Here is a 24,636-nt window from a genome sequence, read left to right on the forward strand (position 1 = left end):
TATTCACATCAAGGCGTATCTTCTAGCTCCCTGGTCTTCAGCTGGTGAGCTGTGGCCTCATCCAAGGTGCGTCACAACAGCAGCACTGGGTCCCCAACACAGGCATAGGTTAAAAGGGGGTCCTAGGTCTGGAAAGACTGAATATGTTTGTTCCAGCTTGCAGGAAACAAGAGATAATTTAATGCCTTTACTTCTGGTGCTTACGTGAGCGGAGGGGTGGGATGGAGAGGGAGGGAGGAGCAGAGGAACTGAACTCTGAACTTCCCCTCAAGCTTCTTTTAGTCACTTCATGATGAATCCCTATACTGGAATAAGAGTCACTGATTAAATCACTATGTTATAACGTTCATTTCCTCCTTAATTGAATAAAGAGTTCAAGTGACTGTGCTCGATTACTGCTGCGACTCCCAATTGCATAAGAATAGGAATGCACACGCCGTAAGTCATCCCTGTTTTCTGAGAAATTCTGGAACTCCGATCTGAACTTCCAGGAACACGAGCGAAGGGCTGCCAACTCTCACTGCTGCATTATTTTCTAAACCAAAGAGACAGAGTTTTGGAAAGACCTCCTGAACACGGCAAAGAGGAGTTGTTTTTTGTTTAATCCCCACAAGATTAGAGATAGTTTCCAAGGGAATGAGTTTGAACAGCAAATGGATTAAAGGAAAGTTCCTGGATCAGCAAGCACAGCTTTTATGAGGAGGTACATAAACAGCACACAGAACTTAGCAAGGAACTTAGAACTAGGATCAACCTCCTAAACACAACTTCTAGCTCCTAACTGGAGGGCCAAACTAAATGCAATACTTGTCACATAGTTTTTCCCTTGTATAGCTGAGTTTTCGGGCTTTTTAAAAACGAATAGCTAGCCAGTGTGCTTCTGAGCCAGATCAGGAGTGCAGCAAAGCAGGCTTTAGCCCCTTTGGTTCTCCTGCAATCTCGGGCTGAAATCCTGCCCCCCCCCCCAATGCTTTGTTCCTTTAAGCATGGGGAGTGGGGAGGAGAATCTGTCTCGGACAATGGAGGCAGGAAAAGGTTAAATAATCTCTTGCGCCACACAAAGGTGCTCCTAACCCCGCAGGAGCATATTTCTCATTTTAGGCCAGGTTTGGCCCTAAATCCTTCACCTAAATGCAAGACAATCAAAACTCGTACAAGTTGTGTATGACAAAACAAGCTCCACAAACAAAATGTGCAGAGGAAGAAAAAAGATCCACCAATCTCAGAAGGGAAATCTATGTTAGGGACAGTGTTGTTGTTTTTCTGGGAGTACAGTGGTGCCTCGCAACACGAAAAGAATCCGTTCTGTGATTCTCTTCGTCTAGTGGTTTTTTTCGTCTTGCGAAGCAAGCCCATTGAAGGATTAGCGCTATTAGAGGCTTTTAGCGGCTTATCTGCTGATCGGATCAGCTGATAAGCGGCTTAGCGCTATTAGAGGCTTATCTGCTGATCGGATCAGCTGATAAGCGGCTTAGCGGCTTAGGAAAAGGGGGGGGGACCAGCAGGAACTCGCAAGACATTTTCGTATTGCGAAGCAAGCCCATATGAAATTCGTTTTGCAAAGCACCTCCAAAACGAAAAACTCTTTCGTCTAGCGAGTTTTCCGTCTTGCGAGGCATTTGTCTTGCGGGGCACCACTGTACTCAAGGATATGATTTTCTAGAAGAAAAGCACTGGTTAGGAACCAGAGCCCAAGTCCCACTGAGAGGAGGAGGAGGAGTGGTTGCTAATTTCCTAGGGCAAGCAAGATGCAGACCACCTGAGAAGAACTGCAAGAAAAAAATTATTAAACTTTCTCAAAAATCTCAAAGCCACACTTCCTCTGGTTGTCTCCCACATACGCTTCTGCCTGAACTCACAAGTGCTACTCTTTTCATTGCTTTGCTAAAATTGCAACTGTGATCTACTTTACAGAGTGGCTGTTGTGAGTACAAACACACTTTGGAAATTTAAAATACTATTACAAAATGTAGGATAGCGCAGGGAATGATTCCAAGTCATTCCACCAGTCATTGCATGTGCTGGGTCTGACTGTGCACGTTATTTTTTTGCTTCATTTTTAGGTTTCCCTCCACCCCATGGCTTCAAATCTGCCCCCCCCCCAACCCTCTCCCTATTCAAAATCAGGGCAGACAGGCTGGAGAAAAACAATAATAAAGATCGTACGTCCATCAGTATGGCATTTATCTCTCTCTTTTCTCCTCAAAAGAACTCAAGGTAGCACTCCTGGTTCTCATTTTCCCCGTGTTCTCCTCACAACAGGCCCATGAGAGAGGTTAGCCTAAGGCAAGCATAGGCATCCTCAGCCCTCCAGATGTTTTGAGACTACAATTCCCATCATCCCTGACCACTGGTTCTGTTAGCTTGGGATCATGGGAGTTGTAGTCGCAAAACATTTGGAGGGCCGAGGTTGCCTATGCCTGGCCTAAGAGATGGTGACCAGGGCAAGGCCACACAGCTGCCAAATGGACATTTCAGATCCTGCCCTCCAGGTCCTCGTCGGCTTAGTATTCCACATTCTAGAAAAAAGGTGTAGAATTGTATTAAGTGCGGAGTGGGATATTAATATTTCCCCATGATTCTGAAAGTACCTGGGAGCCCTTGTTCGAAGGCCTGTGTGGCACTTTTCAAGAGTAATGAATTCAGGCTGGAGTCCTGTAAACACTTCCCAGGGAGCATTCCTCATGCAAACCAGTGGGACTCACTCTGTGCAATGTGCAGCTATTGTGGCAAGAATCCACCGCCAGTCCCTAGAAGCAGTGCCTGCTATTAGTATAGCTTCTGCAGCCTTAAATGGTTAGGACAGCAGGTTTAATGTGACTTATTTACAAGTAAGTGCACACAGGACAGGATTTCTTGCAACGTTGGTCCTAACGAGAAAATAATCCGACAAAAGTGACATTTGTTTTATTGGTTTGCCGTAATAACTGCAGCAACTGCTCACTTTGTGATGTCTATTATACCAAATGATTGCTAGAAAGGTCTGAACATCTTCTCTCACCTCATTACTACCTCTGAGCAGGTATGCCTGAGCCATTTATCCTCCAATGTGAGTGAGCAAAGAGACTCCAGCTACCTCCAGCAAAAGCTGAGAGCAGCAACCATCTTGCCTGGAACACCTGCTCCCTGCCCTAAAGGTATTTTTTCACCTGACCTGGCAGGGCGGGGCCTGGACTGACTCCAGCTACAAAAGCTGAGGCCGTTGAACAGCTTCTTTTTGTTGCTGTTTTTAAATCTTATTATGAATTATGTGGACATTGTGTGATTTGGTCATGCACTTTTTTGATGTGCTTTATTTATCGTTTACAACTACTTTTCTTATGTTTGCAATTATGTAAATCATCTCATATTGCAAGCTGCCTTGTGCATGCTTTGAACTATGGAAAGGTGGCATTCAAATCACGTGACGATGACAATGATTACTTTTACTGTGTAGATTCTAGAGAACATTCCTCACTTGCAACCTTTCTTTATCATACTGTAGGACTGCTGCAGCAACACTTCTGAACAGAGAACATCTTGCCTGATTATTAGCAATTGTGCCCAAGTTGTACTTACTGTTACACAAATGAGCACACAGACTGTTGCTTTGCACACTGTTCCTGGCATATTGCGAATGTGATGATGTTTCTGACATCACATAAGAGGGATACAGTAGAACCCCACCAGTAAAACCATTTTCTCCATGCTGCTCATGTGGGACAAGGTCAGAATTAAAGAAATAGGAGTGGACATGCAAGAACCAGCAAGGAAGACATGGCTATGTGGGTGCTCTACAAAAGACACATTGTTCTGTTTCCCATGCTTGCTGAATCGGGGACCTGAAGCATCTCACCAAGACAGGTGCATGAGACATCCAGGACTCACAAGAACTGCTGCTATCAGCTATCAACAATGAACCAACTCAGAGCCTCAAGTTCCTACCAAGCATGTCCAGGAAGTACAGAACAGGTACATATTTTTGAAGATCACTGACTGTGTATGATTCTATAGAATGAGTGTACAGTCGTACCTTGGAAGATGAACAGAATCCATTCCAGAAGTCTGTTCAACTTCTAAAATGTTCGAAAACCAAATCACGGCTTCTGATTGGCTGTAGGAAGCTCATGGGACATTCAGGTTCCCAAAGAACGTCTGCAGACTGGAACAATCATTTCCGGGTTTGCAGCGTTCAGGAACCAAAACGTCTGAGTTCCAGGGCATTCGGGATCCAAGATACGACTGTATTGTGATCCTGAAAAACAGAAGATTCAGCAAATTCAGAAGTGTTCAGAGGTCTCATTAAGTCTGATTGTGTTTGTTTATTACTCTGCCATGGAACTTCACTTCAGAGTGTGGCACGATTTACAGGGGGGTTGGGAGCCCTCTTCCATTGTCTCCCAAGGCAGACGGATGCCAACCAACCAACCAACCTTGTCCAGATTACTGGTAAGAAAGACTTCTCTTTCCAGGCGGAAGTATGTTCAAGAGAAGAGTGTTTATATGTTCCAGTTGTAGCCTGGAGATTAATTAGCATGTGCAACACAGAACTCAAAAGCACTTTTTGATGGGCAGATCCTTCTTGTCTTTGGTAAACACACGTAGCCTTGCATGATTAGCGTTTTGGTACCTAAGATACCACACATAGGGCCACTCAAATCTCTCAGCATCTGAGTAACATTCATCTCACCCCTGAAAGGTGACACGAGTGCTGCAAATTGAAGGATGCCTAATACGTGCCCCACGTCTAAAGGAAGCTGCTATAACTACTGATCAGCTGACTAGTGGTTAGAGCAACCTTGTCTGAAGATGCGCTTTCAGTGCCAATCAGCTGATAGGCGCTGGGAGTGCACCTTCCATTTTGTTTACATGGTTACAAAATGGACTCCTCAAAGTCCATTTTGAGGAAATGGTTTGAATTTTATCCATCTTTCAAAACAGAAAGCAGGACTAGGGAGTTCCTGGCCCCTGCTTACCAGCACTGATGGGAAGCCCTGCTTGCACAGAAACAAGTGGCAACTTTTAAGCCCCTGCTTGTTCCTTTGCAGCCATGTCCCTGGCTACTACAAACTGCAAATCACATATTACATCAGGTGTGGTTGGCAGGGAGCTGCCTCATAGGCTGGGCCTAAACAGACCTGCAAGTTCCTCATCACTGCTTTACAGGCTATGTCTCAGTTGCTTTCGTGGTTAGCAAGAGCACCAACAGAAGCATAACATTTGTATCTGGTTGAGATTACTATCATTTCTCCATAACCTTTTTTCAACTTCCTCCCCAGCATGAAACATCGGTCTTGCGCCAGCCTCCTCATGGCTTCCGTGAAGATTGAGGTAGCCTCTCCTACACGGTAGTCCTTTGTTGGTTTTGATACAACTAGCAGGAGGCACCAACCCATATTGTTGTTGCAGGAATACCCCTTTGGTAGCACTGCTCTTTGCCTCTGATCTGGGTGTCCCAAAATTGGTTCACTATTTATAGAGCTGTGACGATTTCCCCTGAAAATAGCCTAAACCATAATATGTCATGATAAAGCACCTTGAGAAGGACCTTCAAAGTAAATTTTGAGGGCTTCAGTCACCCTCGCTTTCTGAATCATCCTATGTACAACGGATCTGGAATGGCTGCTTGTTTTAAAACACCAAGACCAGCCACTCATTTTCCAAAGCAGTCTTTGAATACTTACTGGCCTAGTAGTACAGGTTAGCCATCAGGGCACAAAAAGCAGCTAAAGTTAGCCCATAAAGCCAGGCACAGTCCTGCTGCCACGCTTGGTGGCCGACCGGGGAAACCAAAGATATTCTTCTGCTGCCTAGCGGAGCCACAAAGCACAGCTCAAAACTTGTGCAGGTCTGAAACACAATACACTTTGCCCAGTAAAAATATTAGCTGACGAATAGTAAATCCACAGCCTTCCAGAGGCCTTGTGTAACCTTACCAGAGCCCAGTAAGAAAGATGGAGGGCTTAAAAACTTTCAGTGTCAAGAAAACCCGGCACAGAAAGAGCCATCCGCCATGCCCCTCTTGAGATCTTGGACAGCCCCTTCTGATTGTCCCATCCCCCGGCTCTCCATCTATTTCTTTATTCGCCCACCACCCATGCAAAGCTGCAATCACGTAAATAAATCCTGCGTAAGTTGTGGGTCTACCACAGTGCGAAACTATGGTTTCCCAATCTGTACATGAGTCAGTGCACACCTCGGGTTCCAATGCTACCATCTCTCCTCCTCTGAATGCCAGGAGGATGAGTTTGGAGGGATCTCGCTCCCCATTTTAAACAAATTGCAGTTCCGTGTCAAGGTCCAAACGCAGAGAAGTATGGTTTGTTTAAGCTCTAGTTTGGCAGCTGGTTTTGGATCGTGGTTTGCAGTCTGCTTAAAATTGGAAGGGAAATCTTCCGATCTCCTCTGGCATGCAAATGAGGCTGAGAGTAAGAGCGCATGAGCGCATGAGCCCAAGGCTCACAATGAATCGCTGATATAGCAGGAAAGCCTGGATCCCCTTTAAATCTGATCCAGGCCACTGACGTAATTAAGGCTAACTAGTGAGTTACTCAGCTCAGTAAACAGGCTTTACTCCACCACTACAGCTGGATTCCATGCATTTTAAATATATTTAAGTTATAACTTACTATTCGGTAAGGATGGTGCAAAAAGGAGTCTGGGCAGCCAGCTAAAGCCATTTGTGCCTTCAGAATATCTTCAAAATTACATCTACTGCTTTGCGGCACCTGCAGTGTAAAAACAAGATGGTGAGAAAACTGTGCTGGAGGTGTTGACAAATTGTTAATATGGCAAACAACTTGGAGATGGGGGGACAGAGAGGGGAAGAGAAAAGCCTGTGCCCTTCTGCCAATCACAGTATGGAAGTAATATTGGGAGCCCAGCAGTCAGGTTCATACCATTCAATGTTATTTTATTGCATAACAGAAGGACTGGAATAAAGCCCATAACAGCTGCTAGCCCACATAAAATTTTACTAGCATACCTGACTTGCCCAAACACCCACATACTTCTGTAAGTCACACAGAGCACAACAAATTCTGCATACAAAAGAACACCCCCCAAAAAAAATTACAACAAAGTTTCCCTGCCTAATCACTTGGAGAGTCTTCTGACTTACCACAAGAGATCTGACAAACGACTACTTATAAACCTATGAAACATTCGAAAGGTAGAAATTTATTTTATTTTTAAACTACTGAGTCCTACCACTGTAGGTAGAGGTGCTCTTTGCCTACAAATTCCTATGATCTGCATGTGCAACAGTGTAATCCGCTTAGAAGCAATAGGCAGCAAAGCTTTTGCACTGATATCGTTCACAGTAAACGCAGGCTTATGCGCAGTATACAGCACATCACCTAGTCTGCTGGCTGCCTGGATTCAATAACTAAACACACAGCTTCTCTGTTTAGCTGACAATCACCTCGAAAGAGCTCCATTTAGGAGTACACTTCTTGGTCAACTGCTTTTCACAATTCTGCTAGGAAAGAAACTTCTATAAAGTCATGCAGAAAAAGGCTTATGAATGCAATTATTCTCACATTTCTTATAATTATAAGCAGATTTTGTCTGCAATCCTACACATCCTAACCTTGGCATAAAAAGGAGGTAAAGGTAAAGGACCCCTGACAGTTAAGTCCAGTCACGAATGACTCTGGGGTTGCAGTAAAGCTCATCTCGCTTTACTGGCCGAGGGAGCCGGCGTACAGCTTCCAGGTCATGTGGCCAGCATGACTAACCCACTTCTGGCGAAACCAGAGCAGCACATGGAGACGCCGCTTACCTTCTCACCGGAGCAGTACCTATTTATCTCCTTGCACTTTTTGGCATGCTTTCGAACTGCTAGGTTGGCAGGAGCTGGGACTGAGCAACAGGAGCTTACCCTGTCACGGGGAATCAAACCGCCAACCTTCCGATCAGCAAGCCCTAGGCTCTGTGGTTTAGACCACAGCGCCACCCGCATCCTAACCTTGGCATAAGCTCCACTAAATGCAGTGGGGACAGAAGCAAGCATGCATAGGGTTGATTGCCTAGTAAAAAAAGGAGGGGACAGGCACCTTCCCACCCTTTAAAAATATCAGTGAGCAACTACACATTACAGTGGTACCTCGGGTTAAGTACTTAATTTGTTCCGGAGGTCCGTACTTAACTTGAAACTGTTCTTAACCTGAAGCACCACTTTAGCTAATGGGGCCTCCTGCTGCTGCCACGCCGCCGGAGCACGATTTCTGTTCTCATCCTGAAGCAAAGTTCTTAACCTGAAGCACTATTTCTGGGTTAGCAGAGTCTGTAACCTGAAGCATATGTAACCCAAGGTACCACTGTACATGCAATGAGGACTATTTCTGAAAGTATCCCCATTCGTGCAATGGTGTCATGCAATGGTAAGAGTGCCAAAACATTAGAGGAAGAGACGAACTGCCATCTTCAGTGCCAGCCCCACTGGGTCACATATGAGTATTCCCACCAAAACAATAAGAGTACAGTGGTGCCCCGCAAGACGAATGCCTCGCAAGACGGAAAACCCACTAGACGAAAGGGTTTTCCATTTTTCAGCTGCTTCGCAAGACGAGTTTCCCTATGGGCTTGCTTTGCAAGACGAAAACGTCTTGCAAGTGTTCCGATTTTTTTTCGCTCCCCCCCCCTTTTTCTAAGCCGCTAAGCCGCTAATAGCCTTTTAGCTGCTAAGCCGCTAAGCCGCTAAGCCTTTAATAGCCGCTAAACCGCTAATAGGGTTGCTTCGCAAGACGAAAAAACCGCTAGACAAAGAGACTCGCGGAACGGATTAATATCGTCTTGCGAAGCACCACTGTATGCGAAGAAGGCCCTTTCATAGGCCACCTGAATGCGCAGTTTCAGAAGAAAATGTTCTAGAAGGCAGCATGTGCCTCTGAAATACTGTACTTGCAACCCATTCTTCTGGTTAAGCTGACACAGTTAAAAGGGGAGCCGATGCCTTCATCTCAAGGTCTAGACAAGAGGCCTGTAGCCTCTGACAACAAATAACTGAGAGAACTACCGTTTTTCAGGGGACCTCTCCTCCAGCACAGCCTGTTCCTAAGCACCCATCTCCTCACAAACTCAGATGAAGCAAGGAACAATCAAAGGAGACAGAGCCATAACTCAGTGGCACAGCACAGGATTTGCATTCAGAATGTGCCAGCTACAATTCTTTCGCATCTCCAGTCAAGGGATCTTAGGCAACGGGGCTGCAGAAAATGGCCATGCCTTCAAGGCCTGCAGCTCAGGGGTAGGCTATCTGCTTTTTGCATGCAGAAGGGCAAAGGCTAAAGCCCCAGGATCTACAGGCAGGACTAGCAGGAGGTGCCTGACTGAAGCCCCGGAGAACTTCTGCCAGTCAATTCCCATCATCCCTGACCACTGGTCCTGCTAGCTAGGGATCATGGGAGTTGTAGTCCCAAAACATCTGGAGGGCCAAGTTTGCCTGTGCCTGCATTAAGCCCACAAGTTACGCTCATGTTTTCTTACACGACCTTATGCAGGCAACTGAAAAATAAATAAATAAATACATTTGAAAAACATGGGAAAGATCAAAATAAGCGGTAGTAAAATGTCAGGAAGAGACAGGAGAGCACATGACTTAAGTGCATCATGCCAGGCCTTTCTACAATGCATGCACAGGCCAGACTGCTGCTGACAATTCTTTTCTTCTTCCAAGGTGAGCTGTGCAGTATCACAGTTGGACAGGGTCCTCTGGTGCAAAAGTGCTCAGAACAACTGGTCCCTTCGGAAAGGATCTGGCAGGAGGAATCCTTGGGAAGCAGCTGTGCCATGTGACAACCATCTACACTCCAAACATCTATCTATTTGAAGACACAACTGAACTGGGGCCTGCAAGGTTCAGGGTTGCTTGACCCAAGGTAGTGTCACCAGCAAGACCCTCCTGACACGCATCCATCAGTGCCCCTTGGGTCCAAGTCAGATCCAGGGACAGGAGCTGGAAGCCACTGACATCGTCAGTCAGAGACCACTTACTCTGGCAGAGGCTACAGATCTGGTGGATGAACGCTTCAGCTTCCAGAGGGGAATATGCATGGGGAAATGAACATTAACGCCTCATACAGCTTTCTAAAATTACAGAAATCAGGCAACGATTAACCCAAGTTCAAACAGAACTTAGTCTATTCCTTCAGTAACCCATTTCATTGTTCTATCACACGCTTCCTGGTCCAAGTCCACCATTCGGTCACAAGGCGAGGTCTTGGCTCTAACCTCCGGTTCGCAATGACCACGGGAAAGTCAAGGCGCGTCCGCCCGTGCTTCCTTTCTGCCCAACCTCTTGCAGCTCTGGCCTCTTCCATTTCTTGAAACGAAATGGAAATGACTAACCTATGAGATCATACTGAGCTCCTCCAAGGAAAAGCCAGGAGATAGACATAATAAAGAAATAAAAATGCACACCAAAAGATAATGCGAGTACATTCCAATAGAACACGATGCTATGCCCACATTGTGCAATTGCAAGAGTTTATTGTCATAGGACAACCTTCTCAGAGGAAGTGTCAGGAAATTAGCAAGACAGGGAGCAGCCTCACAGAGTCAGGCCATTGGTCCAGCCAGCTCAGTACTGTCTGCTCAGGCAGGTAAAGGTTCTCCAGGGTTCCAGGCACGTGACTCTCCCAGGCCTGCCTGGAGTGGCCACCAGGGATTGAACCTGCGACTTTCCGCTCCCAAGCTATGGTGGCCCTTTCCCATACAGTGGTACCTCGCAAGACGAATGCCGCGCAAGACGAAAAACGCGCAAGACGAAAGAGTTTTCCGTTTTTTGAATCGTACCGCAAGACGAATTTCCCTATGGGCTTGCTTCGCAAGACGAAACGTCTTACGAGTTCTTGCAAGTTTGTTTCCTTTTTCTTAGAGCCGCTAAGCCATTAATAGCCGCTAAGCCACTAATAGCCGTGCTTCACAAGACGGAAAAACTGCAAGACAAAGAGACTCGCGGAACGGATTAATTTCGTCTTGCGAGGCACCACTGTATTTAAGGTTCCCAATGCCAGTTGTGGCTGCTTTCATACAGATCGCTTTATTTAGTTTCATCTCCAAATCTGGCCTTGGGTATTCCTAAAAATCTAAGCCAGGTACCTGCCTACCATCATTTTGCCTTGGATATGAGAAAATGAATATGACCATTCATATGCACTATTACTGTTTGCAACTTCTATCCTTCTCAAACAACATGGCCAGAGACTCACGCCCCTAATTTGGCATCTGTGTTGCGTGGCCTTATTTACTGCTGTTACGTTGAAGATAACACATCATGTCCTTCAGCATTACTACACTTAAATTATCTCAAAAAAGATAAAACACAATGGAAATTCCCCAAAGGTACTTTACTAATCTTTCAAAGGTACTTTGAAAGGTACTAATTTCCCCAAAGGTACTTTACAAATCTTTCAAAAGAGAGAGATGAACTGGGCCTATTTACACTGCAGAATGAAAAGGTTCTGGGGATTAAAGTGAATTATCAGCAACTACGATTCCCAGAATGCTTTGAAGAAAGCCGTGACAGTTATGCCACTGTAAAAAAACAACAACAACAGGGATGTTTGTTCCGTGAATCTGCCTCCTGATCTTTCCTAGCCAAGTGTCCTGAATCGGACAGGCACCAAAATAAACTGTGATCATTTCCGTGGGAAAGATGACAGAATTCCCACCTCTATGCTAAAGTGAGGGTCTCCCCCCACAAGATAAGGGCTTTTCTGCATGAATGTGTTAAGACTAAAAATATGGTTGTCCTTCAGACAAAAAAGCCAAGGGGCGATGCCTAGTCCTAGGGGCAGATTTACTAAAGGAAGCATCATCCAGGTCTTGCTCTCCAGTTACGTAGCATGGATCTGGCAAGGAGGAGAGCAGCGTGGGAGAGACACAATCAGATTCCAAGTTGAAACTGCCTAATGTGCCTCTATCAGGACTACTCAAAAGGAGGTAAAGGTACCCCTGACCGTTAGGTCCAGTTGTGGACGACTCTGGGGTTGCAGCGCTCATCTTGCTCTATAGGCCGAGGGAGCCAGCGTTTGTCCGCAGACAGCTTCCAGGTCATGTGGCCAGCATGACTAAGCCACTTCTGGCAAACCAGAGCAGTGCATGGAAATGCCGTTTACCTTCCTGCCGGAGCAGTACCCATTTATCTACTTGCACTGGTGTGCTTTTGAACTGCTAGGTTGGCAGGAGCTGGGACAGAGCAACGGGAGCTCACCCCGTTGCGGGAATTTGAACCGCCGACCTTCTGATCAGCAAGCCCTAGGCTCTGTGGTTTAGACCACAGCGCCACCCGCATCCCTGACACTCAAAAGGAGACATGTGGCCAAAAAGACACCACTGTATTGCCGAAGGTGAGGGGATGTAGGACATCTATGAGAACTGTGGAAAGGGTTTGGCAGGGGAGGCATAATAGTTTGGAAATAATGAGGGACCCAGTTGCAGCAACAGTTCTCAGTTACCACACTGACAGAATATTGCCAAGAAAGAGCTCAAATATCACTATTGAGTAATCCACAACGCAGGACTGTCGTCAATTTTTGTACCCCAAGATTGAAAGGTGACAATTCCATTAATCAGGGTTGTGCTTTTCCTTTAAAACAAAAAAAAAGAGGCACTGAACTCTTCAAATGGAAATCATGACCAAGCAGCAGAATGAAAATTCAGTCAAGGCAGTTTCTAAGGGTGAATAAGTTTTGAAAACAATAAGCCGGCCATAAATCACCAATTGCTGCAGATTTTCTTTTACAATTGAAGGCACTTAGCAAGTAGAGGCTGTTCCTTTAAATAGCACTCACAGTGGCCTATGCAAAGGCTCTGGGTATCTAATTTGCACGTCATTCATGGTTCCTGCAGGTTAAATATGATGCACAATATGATGCAACAGACAACCCACAATGAACTTGGGGGGGGGGCTTGCCTCACCTTCCTTTGAGCAAAACCTCTACCAACCCAAATAACGAGTACACAATAAAGCAGAAAGGTTGTGGGCAAAACAGGCCCCAGAGTTTGCTCAAGGGACTTAAGCCTGGGGAGACCCACCACGGCTTATGTCTACAGCACAAGCCAAGGACCTCCGACTGTGACCAAGATACATCTTCTGTAGCTTCAGTAACAAACCCATCAGGCAAGCGTACGATGAGCGGACATGAAAACAAGTGGCCAAGCTTTCTTAGCACCATGGGAGTAGCACCCACATGTAACCCTAAGCCTATGCTAGTTTGGGATGGCCTGTGAGTGCAACAGAACCATCCTGCCATTTTCTTCTTGAGCCGTAACTGTGCAAGGTGACATGCAAACACACACACACCACAACTGTAATTCTCAATGTCTGAAAGTGACCTCTGTATAGTGATTATAACATAGTGATTACTATATAGTGATTATAAAGGCAGTTGCTAGAACTCTTGTTTAAGTTGCCCAATCCAGACTTTTAAATAGCCATTTGCCAACCATGTGTAGGAGTTGCCTCCAGGTAAATCTGCAGGGAAGATTCTGTAAACAGAGCGAGAGTTGGCTCCTTCTCTTCTCCTCTCATGCTGTTGACTTACATTGGTCTGCATGGGGCAGACTGACTAATAGTTTCTGCAGACATATTGGCTGTAGACACCCATGAGCGTTTTGTTACAGGTCCCCACTTATTCTAATATTGAACCTGATCAATTTCCCACAGCATAGCCAACCACAGATAGGAACTCCCCAGGTATGCAAAAGTCTTAATTTCACAAACTAATACAGTGGTGCCCCGCAAGACGAATGCCTCGCAAGACGGAAAACTCGCTAGACGAAAGAGTTTTCCGTTTTGGAGGTGCTTCGCAAAACGAATTTCCTATGGGCTTGCTTCACAAGACGACAATGTCTTGTGAGTTCCTGCTGGTTTTTTTCCCTCCCCCCCCTTTTCTAAGCCGCTAAGCCACTTATCAGCTGATCCGATCAGGTGCAGGCAGGCAGAAGGAGCCTGAGAAGGTGCCAGAACCTTCTCAGACTCCGTCTGCCTGCCTGCAGCTTTGCCATCTGCATGCCCGGCATGACGTATCACCAGCTCAAATTGTCTGAAACGGGCATTGCCATCTGAACCCCAACACAGACAATTTCAACACAGTTTCAGACAATTTACCAATATATTAGTGGCCTCAACCTGAATGTATATTGCCTTCTCTTCCTTGCATTGTACCATTCAAATTTGGTGCCAGATGAATACCTTCCTGAATACCTGGCCCCAACCCACAACATTCGGGACAAGAAGGCAACTGTGCTATAGCATTGTCCTGCTGAAGTTCAGGGACAGGTGAGCAGGAATTTATTCAACAAGGCCTGCAGCACAAGGCCAGGTTTGCACTATTTGGAAGGATGTTAAAAATCCAAGTTCATCAAACCCTCGCAGACTCTGCAATGGTCTTTAACATTTTCCTTTTTCCTTTCCCGTTGAAGTAAGGGGGCAAAGACTAAAATAATCTCAAGGGACCTTAACCCCCAGCCCCACCAACACTCATTCCCCTCCAACTAATACTTTAGCCAATTAATCTGCTGATTAAAGCACACAGACTTAATTAAGTTCATTAACTTTGCACCCCTAAATTCAGAGCCAGAACCACACCCAAGATGCCTGCACACAACCAAAGGTGTTGGTTCACTTTGCCTATCTATAGGATCAAAAGCCTTTTAGCGAAACAGCCCCAGTGAATTCTTCGCCTTGCAAAAATATTCTTGAGGGTTCCAGACGTGCCAAAGTACGATTTGCTTGGAATTTCTGTTGAACTATCTTTGACGGCACAGTATTTACATCTGGGGATTCTTGAAATTGTTTAGCCTTGGCAAGCTTCTCTCATTACGTCACTGCCACAATATGATTACTACTGCTTGGTGCCCTGAGCCAGGCAATGAGGACATCCTGCTCTCCCCGTCTCAAGGCCAACACAAAGAGCAGCGTTAGAAACAGAGATATAAAAGCAAGGAGCCAAATGGCACCTTCAACCTAAATTATGGTGGCCACAACTATATGTCTAGGCGCAGTTTTTAAAAACAAGATTACAAAGCAAATGAAGACAAGGTGGGGGTTCTAGCTGAAGATGGAATAAATGCTGTGCGCAAAACAAAAGCTCTTTTAAAATACAGAAGCAGTCAAGTGGAAAAGCAGTCTATAAGAGATGCGACTGCAGTTTCATTCTAGCAAAACTAAAAACCTCTTGTACCCAATTAGAGGGGTAGTTTGCCAAAACCTGTATCTTTATAAATTTGTGAACAACTTTGCGTAGAAAACTTATTTGGTTATTTTTTTATATTTTTTTTGCAATTTGGAGAGTTTGAGCCAGCCATAACAAAACCCATCATACAGAGAGCACAAATCTCTATGTGGGACAAGAAGCTACAGTTAGAACTGGATATGGAACAACTTATTGGTTTAAAATTGGGAAAGGAGTACGGCAAGGCTGTATATTGTCTCCCTGTTTATTTAACTTATATGCAGAATTCATCATGCGAAAGGCTGGGCTGGATGAATCCCAAGCCGGAATTAAGATTGCCGGAAGAAATATCAACAACCTCAGATATGCAGATGACACAACCTTGATGGCAGAAAGTGAAGAGGAATTAAAGAACCTTTTAATGAGGGTGAAAGAGGAGAGCGCAAAATATGGTCTGAAGCACAACATCAAAAAAACGAAGATCATGGCCACTGGGCCCATCACCTCCTGGCAAATAGAAGGGGAAGAAATGGAGGCAGTGAGAGATTTTACTTTCTTGGGCTCCATGCTCAGTGCAGATGGTGACAGCAGTCACGAAATTAAAAGACGCCTGCTCCTTGGGAGAAAGGCGATGGCAAACCTAGACAACATCTTAAAAAGCAGAGACATCACCTTGCCAACAAAGGTCCGTATAGTAAAAGCCATGGTTTTCCCAGTAGTGATGTATGGAAGTGAGAGCTGGACCATAAAGAAGGCTGATCGCCGAAGAATTGATGCTTTTGAATTATGGTGCTGGAGGAGACTCTTGAGAGTCCCATGGACCGCAAGAAGATCAAACCTCTCCATTCTGAAGGAAATCAGCCCTGAGCGCTCACTGGAAGGACAGATCGTGAAGCTGAGGCTCCAATACTTTGGCCACCTCATGAGAAGAAATGACTCCCTGGAAAAGACCCTGATGTTGGGAAAGATGGAGGGCACAAGGAGAAGGGGACGACAGAGAATGAGATGGTTGGATGGTGTTCTTGAAGCTACCAGCATGAGTTTGATCAAACTGCGGGAGGCAGTGGAGGACAGAAGTGCCTGGCGTGCTCTGGTCCATGGGGTCACGAAGAGTCGGACACGACTAAACGACTAAACAACAACAACATAGGACAATAACACCCAATGAACTTCATGGCTGAGAGGGGATTTGAACCCTGGTCTCCCAGGTTCTAGTCCTACAGACACTCCAACCACTAAGGTAAAGGTTAGGTCCAGTAAAAGGTGACTATGGGGTACAGAGCTCATCTGGCTTTCAAGCCGAGGGAACTGGCGTTTGTCCGGCTCATTCACTCAGTTTGGAGAGATCCTTTTGGAGTGCCTCACAGCCTCTTTTAGTTAAAAACTACCCTGAACAATTTGGTGTCATCAGCAGACTTTGCTAACTCATCTCCAAAAAGGTCTAGAAAGATGCTGTGTCTCGTGCTGCAGACTGGGTTGAAAAAACAGACCACACACACCCAGGACATCTCACTCACACAACCCCCATTCCTAGAAAAAACGATACAGCAAAATCCAAATAAAGGGGACAAACCTTTATTCTTCCAAGCAAGCAAGCCAGCAAACATATTATTATGAGAAGAAATGAGAGGCAAAGCAAAAAAAGTGGGACTTCTTTACTGCCAGAGCCATTTCGCTTTTGAGAAGAAGCCCCACAAGCAATAAACTGATTTAACAGTTTGGAGCTTGTGTTTGTTTGCAAACTTCAACGTGTCTCACAGAAAAACTGGAAGGGTGAAAATCAGCAAGATCTCTTCTTGCTCCCCGTCCCCACCCTGCAAGAGAGAAGCAATCTATTTGTTTGCAAACCACAATGTGTTTCTATCTGCAAAGTGTGAGATTTAAGGGGAGGGATGAAAATCAGCCAGATCTCCCTTTCTGCCCAGTGCCCCCTACCCCTTCTTCAGAGTTTGCTTACTTATGCAAATTGTACAACAATTAAAAATGTTCCCTCTGCCCAGGGAAAGGAGATTTTGGTCGCAAACCACACGAGTTGCAGAGAGCCAATGGCGATGGGTGAATTTCGAACGCTGACCAAGAGGTATGGTCAAACGTCAGCTAATACTGCTCTTCTAATGCCTTCGCCCGTCCAACACAAAGCAATGTGTGCTGGAAATCTTTCCGCTATTATTATTTTTCTGAGAAAATTCAGAAATAGATTGTTTTCATACAAATCAAAACACAATAGTACTCAGATTGTACTGCGAGGATGAATACTAAAGAATGCAACGTGGTTATTAAGTTTTCTGGTGACTTGGAAGCACATATAAAGTTTTATGTACACTGCTCTTCAGGTGTGCTAAAAGTAGCATGCTACACATTTGCAAAACCTTCATTACCCACCCTTAAGTGTAAAGGAATTACCGTATTTTTTGCTGTATAAGACTCACTTTTTCCCTCCTAAAAAGTAAGGGGAAATGTGTGTGCGTCTTATGGAGCGAATGCAGGCTGCGCAGCTATCACAGAAGCCAGAGCAGCAAGAGGGATTGCTGGCTTTCACTGTGCAGCGATCCCTCTTGCTGTTCTGGCTTCTGAGATTCAGAATATTTTTTTCTTGTCTTCCTCCTCCAAAAACTAGGTGCGTCTTGTGGTCTGGTGCGTCTTATAGAGCGAAAAATATGGTATATGCTACTGAGCATGTGAATGCAATTCAAGTCTCTCCACTCCTATTTCAATGCTTAATTCCCATTTCCAACGATAACCAAATTTAAGACCCTTTGCTCTCATTCATGCCCTTTGCTAGGCATGCCTTTCCCTCCTTCACTACACTTCCCTGACCGACAACTACAGATCAAAAATTCCTAGGAGCAGAGATCTGTCTGTTATTGCATATGCAACTCTATTGTAGACTTTCACGGTATGTCAATACAGGTAAGTCAATCAAAATAATTTCCAAGTACAGCTTTGAATTTGAATATAAACATTTAAACCCTGATAAGTACATTTTGAGTGTTTCCCCTTTACCAAATGTTTCATTCCTCCTACTTTGGGCTACCAGAAAACTTCTGAGATATTTATACAGCAAGTAATGGCTCGTGTTTATTAAACAAAACTTTTACGAGTCATTATGTCCAACATGCTGGATCAGATCTATTTAGGGCTGCAGATAAACCGCCCCATGTCACTGGCCAAAAGGGGGAGAAAGTAGCAGGTATTTCCCAGTGACTGGGGAGAAGGCAAGGCCATTTGCCACGCGTGGTTGAGGGAAAGACCCATGGCGCAACGATAAAGGACAAGTTTTGTCAACAGAAAATCCCAGGTTCAATCCCTGACGTTTCCTGTTAAAGATCTCAAGTTGCAGAACAGCCTGTGCTCAAAGACTCTGGAGTGTTGCTGCTGCCAAAGGAGGCCGTACTTGGCTGTTCCACCAATGCTCTCAACTCAGGGCAAGGCAAATCCGCAGATCCGGGGCCAAGAGTTCTCTCTGGAAGGAGAGCAGGCATGCAACACAGACAGAGGAATATTTAGGGTCCCATGCGTCCCACTGGCACCCTCCCCCCGGAAAAATCACTTTACTGCAACAGCTACGCTACTTGTCTAAACCTTACTACTCAAAAGAAATCACCGTATTTTTTGCTCTATAAGACTCACTTTTTCCCTCCTAAAAAGTAAGGGGAAATGTGTGTGCGTCTTATGGAGCGAATGCAGGCTGCGCAGCTATCCCAGAAGCCAGAACAGCAAGAGGGATCGCTGCTTTCACTGTGCAGCGATCCCTCTTGCTGTTCTGGCTTCTGAGATTCAGAATATTTTTTTTCTTGTTTTCCTCCTCCAAAAACTAGGTGCGTCTTGTGGTCTGGTGCGTCTTATAGAGCGAAAAATACGGTGATTACTGCTCCATGTAATTTAATGGCGTAAGAACTAAAGAAAGAAAGACGTAACGCTGTGGTCCCTGCTAGGGTTCATCATTAGCTATGGTGAGGGGCAGGGTTCAAAATTAGCAGGGCGCCAGGGGCATTTTGAGCAAAAGATTCTCCAGCTGCGAGCACCTCAAAAAGTCTGGGTGCCATTTTTTGTGCTTGGCTGATATTCAAGGATTACTGAAATGTATGTGCTTTGAAGACTCAAAGTATATGCTAAGGCATGGGTAGGCAAACTAAGGCCCGGGGACTAGATCCAGCCCGCCAATGGTCTGGGAATCAGCGTGTTTTTACATGAGTAGAAAGTGTCCTTTTATTTAAAATGCATCTCCAAGTTATTTGTGGGGCATAGGAATTCGTTCATTTTTTTTCTTCAAAATATAGTCCCCCAATAGGTCTGAGGGACAGTGGACCGGCCCCCGGCTGAAAAAGAGAGACAATATGTTAAGGAGTTTAACAATAAAGACTAGAGTGTTTTGAAAACTGAAGTATGGTACCAATATTTTTATTATAAACACTAAATTAAACATGTACAGTGGTTCCTTGCAAGACGAAAATAATCCGTTCCGCGAGTCTCTTCGTCTAGCGGTTTTTTCGTCTTGCGAAGCAACCCTATTAGCGGCTTAGCGCTATTAGCGGTTTAGCGGCTATTAAAGGCTTAGCGGCTTAGAAAAGGGGGGGGGGAGCGAAAAAAATCGGAACACTCGCAAGACGTTTTCGTCTTGCGAAGCAAGCCCATAGGGAAAATCGTCTTGCGAAGCAGCTCAAAAACAGAAAACCCTTTCGTCTAGCGGGTTTTCCGTCTTGCGAGGCATTCGTCTTGCGGGGCACCACTGTACAGTGGTACCTCGGGTTAAGAACTTAATTCGTTCTGGAGGTCTGCTCTTACCCTAAAACTGTTCTTAAACTGAGGTACCACCTTAGCTAATGGGCCTCCCGCCGCCACCGCACGATTTCTGTTCTCATCCTGATGCAAAGTTCTTAACCTGAGGTACTATTTCTGGGTTAGCGGAGTCTGTAACCTGAAGCGTCTGTAACCCAAGGTACCACTGTATTAACAATTTCTGTTAAAAATGTGATATTAACAACGTGTCACTTATGAGAATTTTGTATTACTTCATGCTTATCAAAATAATATATAAAAAGTGTTGCCGAGCCTGCACACACCCCAATGGCGACTAGACAATTGTTTTAGCGCCCACAACCCAGGTCCCAGGAGCCATTTGGTTCCTAGCTTTTCTATCTTGGGACTCAGCTAGACTGGTAAAAAAAAAGCGATTTATATGCACCGTATGTGCGATACAACACTGTGCCACCAGATGGCGAAGTGGAGTCCCATTTTTCTCTAACTGTTTTCCCTGTTTAAACTTACATTGCTTTAAACTGAAACGCTTCTTTGATGTGTCTAGAATACAGCCCCCGTTTCTAGCACCGGTGAGAAGTGTATACAATAATGCATGTTGTGGATTTCGTAATAATAAATAATAATAATAATAATAATTTATTATTTATACCCCGCCCATCTGGCTGAGTCTCCCCAGCCACTCTGGGCGGCTCCCAATCAAATGTTAAAAACAGTACAGCATTAAATATTAAAAACTTCCCTTCAGATGTCTTTTAATACCAGGACCTGGAGTCATCCACTGAAAGCAAATGGTGGAATATACACAGAGCTATGGAATTCATTCTCATAAAGATGCAGAGATGGTCACCAAAATGGACTGCTTTCCAAGAGACCTAGATATATCAATGGATGATAGAGGACCATCGTGGCTTGCTTGCAGTTATGACAACTGCAGGCAACCTCCAGCATCAGAGGAGGCAGACTTCTGAAAGCCAGGTGCTAGGGAACAATAGCAGGAGGGCCGCGTGGGCTTCCCGTGGGCATCTGGTTGGCCACTGGTTGCCGGGCCTTTGATGCAGCAGAACTCAACCTTCCCCATCTCCCACTGCCGAAACGCCAATCAGGCCCACAACTCCTTCGTGGTGCATGCTCTAGTTATCTCCGCTTGGACCACTGCAATGCACTCTACGTGGGGCTACCTTTGAAGGTGACCTGGAAACTACAACTAATCCAGAATATGGCAGCTAGACTGGTGACTGGGGGCGGCCACCAAGACTACATAACACCGGTCTTGAAAGACCTACACTGGCTCCCAGTACGTTTCCGAGCTCAATTCAAAGTGTTGGTGCTGACCTTTAAAGCCCTAAACGGCCTCGGCCCAGTATACCTGAAGGAGTATCTCCACCCCCACCGTTCTGCCCGGACACTGAGGTCCAGCGCTGAGTTCCTTCTGGCAGTTCCCTCATTGCGAGAAGCAAAGCTACAGGGAACCAGGCAGAGGGCCTTCTCGGTAGTGGCGCCCGCCCTGTGGAACGCCCTCCCACCAGATGTCAAAGAGATAAACAACCACCTGACATTCAGAAGACATCTGAAGGCAGCCCTGTTCTGGGAAGTTTTTAATGTGTGACATTTTAATGTATTTTTAATCTTTGTTGGAAGCCACCCAGAGTGGCTGGGGAAACCCAGCCAGATGGGCGGGGTTGTTGTTGTTTAGTTGTGTCCGACTCTTTGTGGCCCCCTGGACCAGAGCACGCCAGGCACTCCTGTCTTCCACTGCCCCCCGCAGTTTGGTCAGACTCATGCTGGTAGCTTCGAGAACACTGTCCAACCATCTCGTCCTCTGCAGTCCCCTTCTCCTTGTGCCCTCAATCTTTCCCAATATCGGGGTCTTTTCCAGGGAGTCTTCTCTTCTCATGGGGTGGCCAAAGTATTGGAGCCTCAGCTTCACGATCTGTCCTTCCAGTGAGCACTCAGGGCTGATTTCCTTCAGAATGGATGCGTTTGATCTTCTTGCAGTCCATGGGACTCTCAAGAGTCTCCTCCAACACCATAATTCAAAAGGATATTGAATTATGTTTTGATGGGTGGGGTACAAATTATAAATTATTATTATTATTATTATTATTATTATTATTCGTTTCACCAGCACGGCAGAACTAGGCGCAGCACCCACTGGGTCCAAGATACAGCCAAGGGGAGCACTAGAGGGGACTGCAGCTAACAGTGTTGCCCACACCTTCCGTCCTCAGAACAGCTACCGAATGGTGTGCACAAAGAGTTCCACGGTCTCTGCCTACTTTCTGTAAGCAGGGTAACAGATGCAATGGGAAAAATCAGTGCCTCTATCTATCTATCTATCTATCTATCTATATCCCACCTTTCCCCCCTGACTTAAGATGGTTCACAGATAAAACAGGAACTGTTAAAAACATTGGGGGTGGGGGGGGGACAACGACAATAACTGTAAAACAAGTAAATATTAATAGAATTAAACTGCATGTAGCTCCCTTGGTAAAGCGTGAGAGTCTTAATCTTAGGGCCGTGCATTCGAGCCCCACATTAGGCAAAAGACTTTTAGAAGATGTGAAGGCAGCCCTGTTTAGGGATGCTTTTAAGGTTTAAGAGACCACTGTATTTTAATACTTTGTTGGAAGCCGCCCAGAGTGGCTGGGGAGCCGCAGCCAGATGGGCAGGGTATAAATAAGACATTATTATTATTATTATTATTATTATTATTATTATTATTATTATTATTATTATTATTTCCTGCATTGCAGGTAGTTGGGACAAGATGATAATAATAATAATAATTTATTATTATTATGGAGAATAATAATAATTTATTATTTATACCCTGCCCATCTGGCTGGGTTTCCCCAGCCAACAGAACACTAAAATACAATAACCTATTGTACTGTACAATCCCTTCCAAATATACTAGTCTATGATTCTCTCTCTATAAATATAAAAGATATATTAAAAACATAAATACAATAAAAACAGCATGCTACCAGCCCCCCATTCGAAGCAGTCAGTTCCCCAAAGCCTGTTGGAACAAGGACAACAAGGAAGGAGCCAGTCTGGCTTCTCTAGAGAGGGAGTTCCAAAGTCTGGGAGCAGCCTCCGAGAAGGCCCTGTCCTGCATCCCCACCAAGTGTGGATGGGGGGACGGGGACCGAGAGACGGACCTCCCCTGAAGATCTCAAAAGCTGAGCAGGTGCCTACAGAGGAACACAGTCCTTCAGAGAGCTTGGACCTAAGCCTTGTAGAGCTTTGTGGGTCACAACTAGTACCTGAATTTCCCCTGGAAACAGTCAGTCAGAGGAGATGTTCTAGCAAGGGAAACCGTCTGCTCCCTATAACAAACTCGCGTCAGCCCCAGCAAATCTAGGTGGTGGCATCTCTCCAGAGCCTGGTAAAACCTCAGGGAACACGCTGACTAGCATAGCCTCACAGGTTCGTCCACATGGAAGCAGGACCCTGGCAACTCCTGGCAAGGGAACACTTTCACGTGGCTCTGCAACCCTGCCTGGAGCCCGATGCCTTCACGTGAAATGTTTCACCCTTCGTTTTAAAAAGTTAAGCTTAGGCCACCTCCATCCTCACTCCCTGCCATCACTGGGGCGACTGCCAAGATGGCTGCCTATCTGGCCAGGAAGGAACTGGAGCACCCTCAAGGGGCGACCCATCTTTGCAATGAATCACGGTGCTCTCTTGCGGCAAGGGCAGGAGTAAGGTCCCTCTGCTCCACAGCCCTGCAGGGTGAGAAGCAGGCATCCCTGCTACGCTCTGCCAAGAAAGCTCCCGGCTTTGCTGCCGGGTAGGCCAGGTGCCCTAAACTCTCCCTAACTGGCCCTTTTTTATTTCATAAATTTCGTGCACCACCACTGGATTGCAGGATAATACTTCAAAGTGGTTTACGAAGAAAGGTAAAACAATGAAATTATAACAAGAGGGTTTGCAACCATAATTTAAAACATATATGGACGGTAACTACATCCATTTCTGAAGGAAAATCTTAAGAGGACACACCTCTGGAAGAAAAACACAAAGTACAGTGGTGCCTCGCAAGACGAAACGAATCCGTTCTGTGATTCTCTTCGTCTAGCGGTTTTTTCGTCTTGCAAAGCAAGCCCATTGACGGATTAGCGGATTAGTGCTATTAGCGGCTTTTAGCGGCTTATCTGCTGATCGGATCAGCTGATAAGAGGCTTAGCGGCTTAGAAAAAGGGGGAGGGGAAAAAAGCAGCAGGAACTCGCAAGACATTGTCGTCTTGCGAAGCCAGCCCATAGGAAATTCGTTTTGCGAAGCACCTCCAAAACGGAAAACTCTTTCATCTAGCGAGTTTTCCGTCTTGTGAGGCATTCGTCTTGTGGGGCACCACTGTATTTATCACAGTTAGCTGGAGTTGCCAACCAGTCACAATATTACGTTGTTCTATCCCAAGTAGAAATCAATGAACCTAAGTTAGCCAAGTCCATCAACCATAATGGGTCTACTCTGAGTAAGAAATGCCCTGGATACAAACCTTTACTCTTGGGCCAGTTGTCAGAATTAGGGAACCAAGTCAAAGAAATAAATGTTCCAACAGAGCTGGGTTTGGTGTTAACATGCACACAAGGTCACCCTAAGGAAGTGGTGGGAGACTTAGTCATGCAACGCAGGTGCGGGATGGAAAATCTTTCTGCTGAGAATGCAAACAGTGCCACTCCATATAGCTGCACGATATATATA

The 24,636-nt window shown here is 45.5% G+C and overlaps 2 protein-coding genes across 5 annotated transcripts in view; both read right to left on the reverse strand.

Moving 5' to 3' along the window:
• The window catches only part of GRB10 (growth factor receptor bound protein 10), a 100,449-nt gene that overhangs the window by 66,528 nt on the left and 9,285 nt on the right, over positions 1–24,636 (reverse strand). For 3 of the 4 annotated variants that reach the window (XM_082194900.1, XM_082194903.1, XM_082194901.1), the window contains exon 2: positions 6,609–6,707. In XM_082194900.1, coding sequence (XP_082051026.1) covers positions 6,609–6,659 — 51 coding nt within the window. In that variant the 5' untranslated portion in view covers positions 6,660–6,707. Of the gene's footprint in view, positions 1–6,608; positions 6,708–24,636 lie in introns of those variants that run through there. The other variant, XM_082194902.1, reaches the window with a different exon arrangement.
• The window catches only part of COBL (cordon-bleu WH2 repeat protein), a 206,859-nt gene that overhangs the window by 51,788 nt on the left and 130,435 nt on the right, over positions 1–24,636 (reverse strand). The window lies entirely within an intron of this gene.

The sequence above is a fragment of the Podarcis vaucheri genome (assembly GCF_965113315.1).
Source record: "Podarcis vaucheri genome assembly, chromosome: 13".
Classification (NCBI taxonomy): Eukaryota; Metazoa; Chordata; class Lepidosauria; order Squamata; family Lacertidae; genus Podarcis; species Podarcis vaucheri.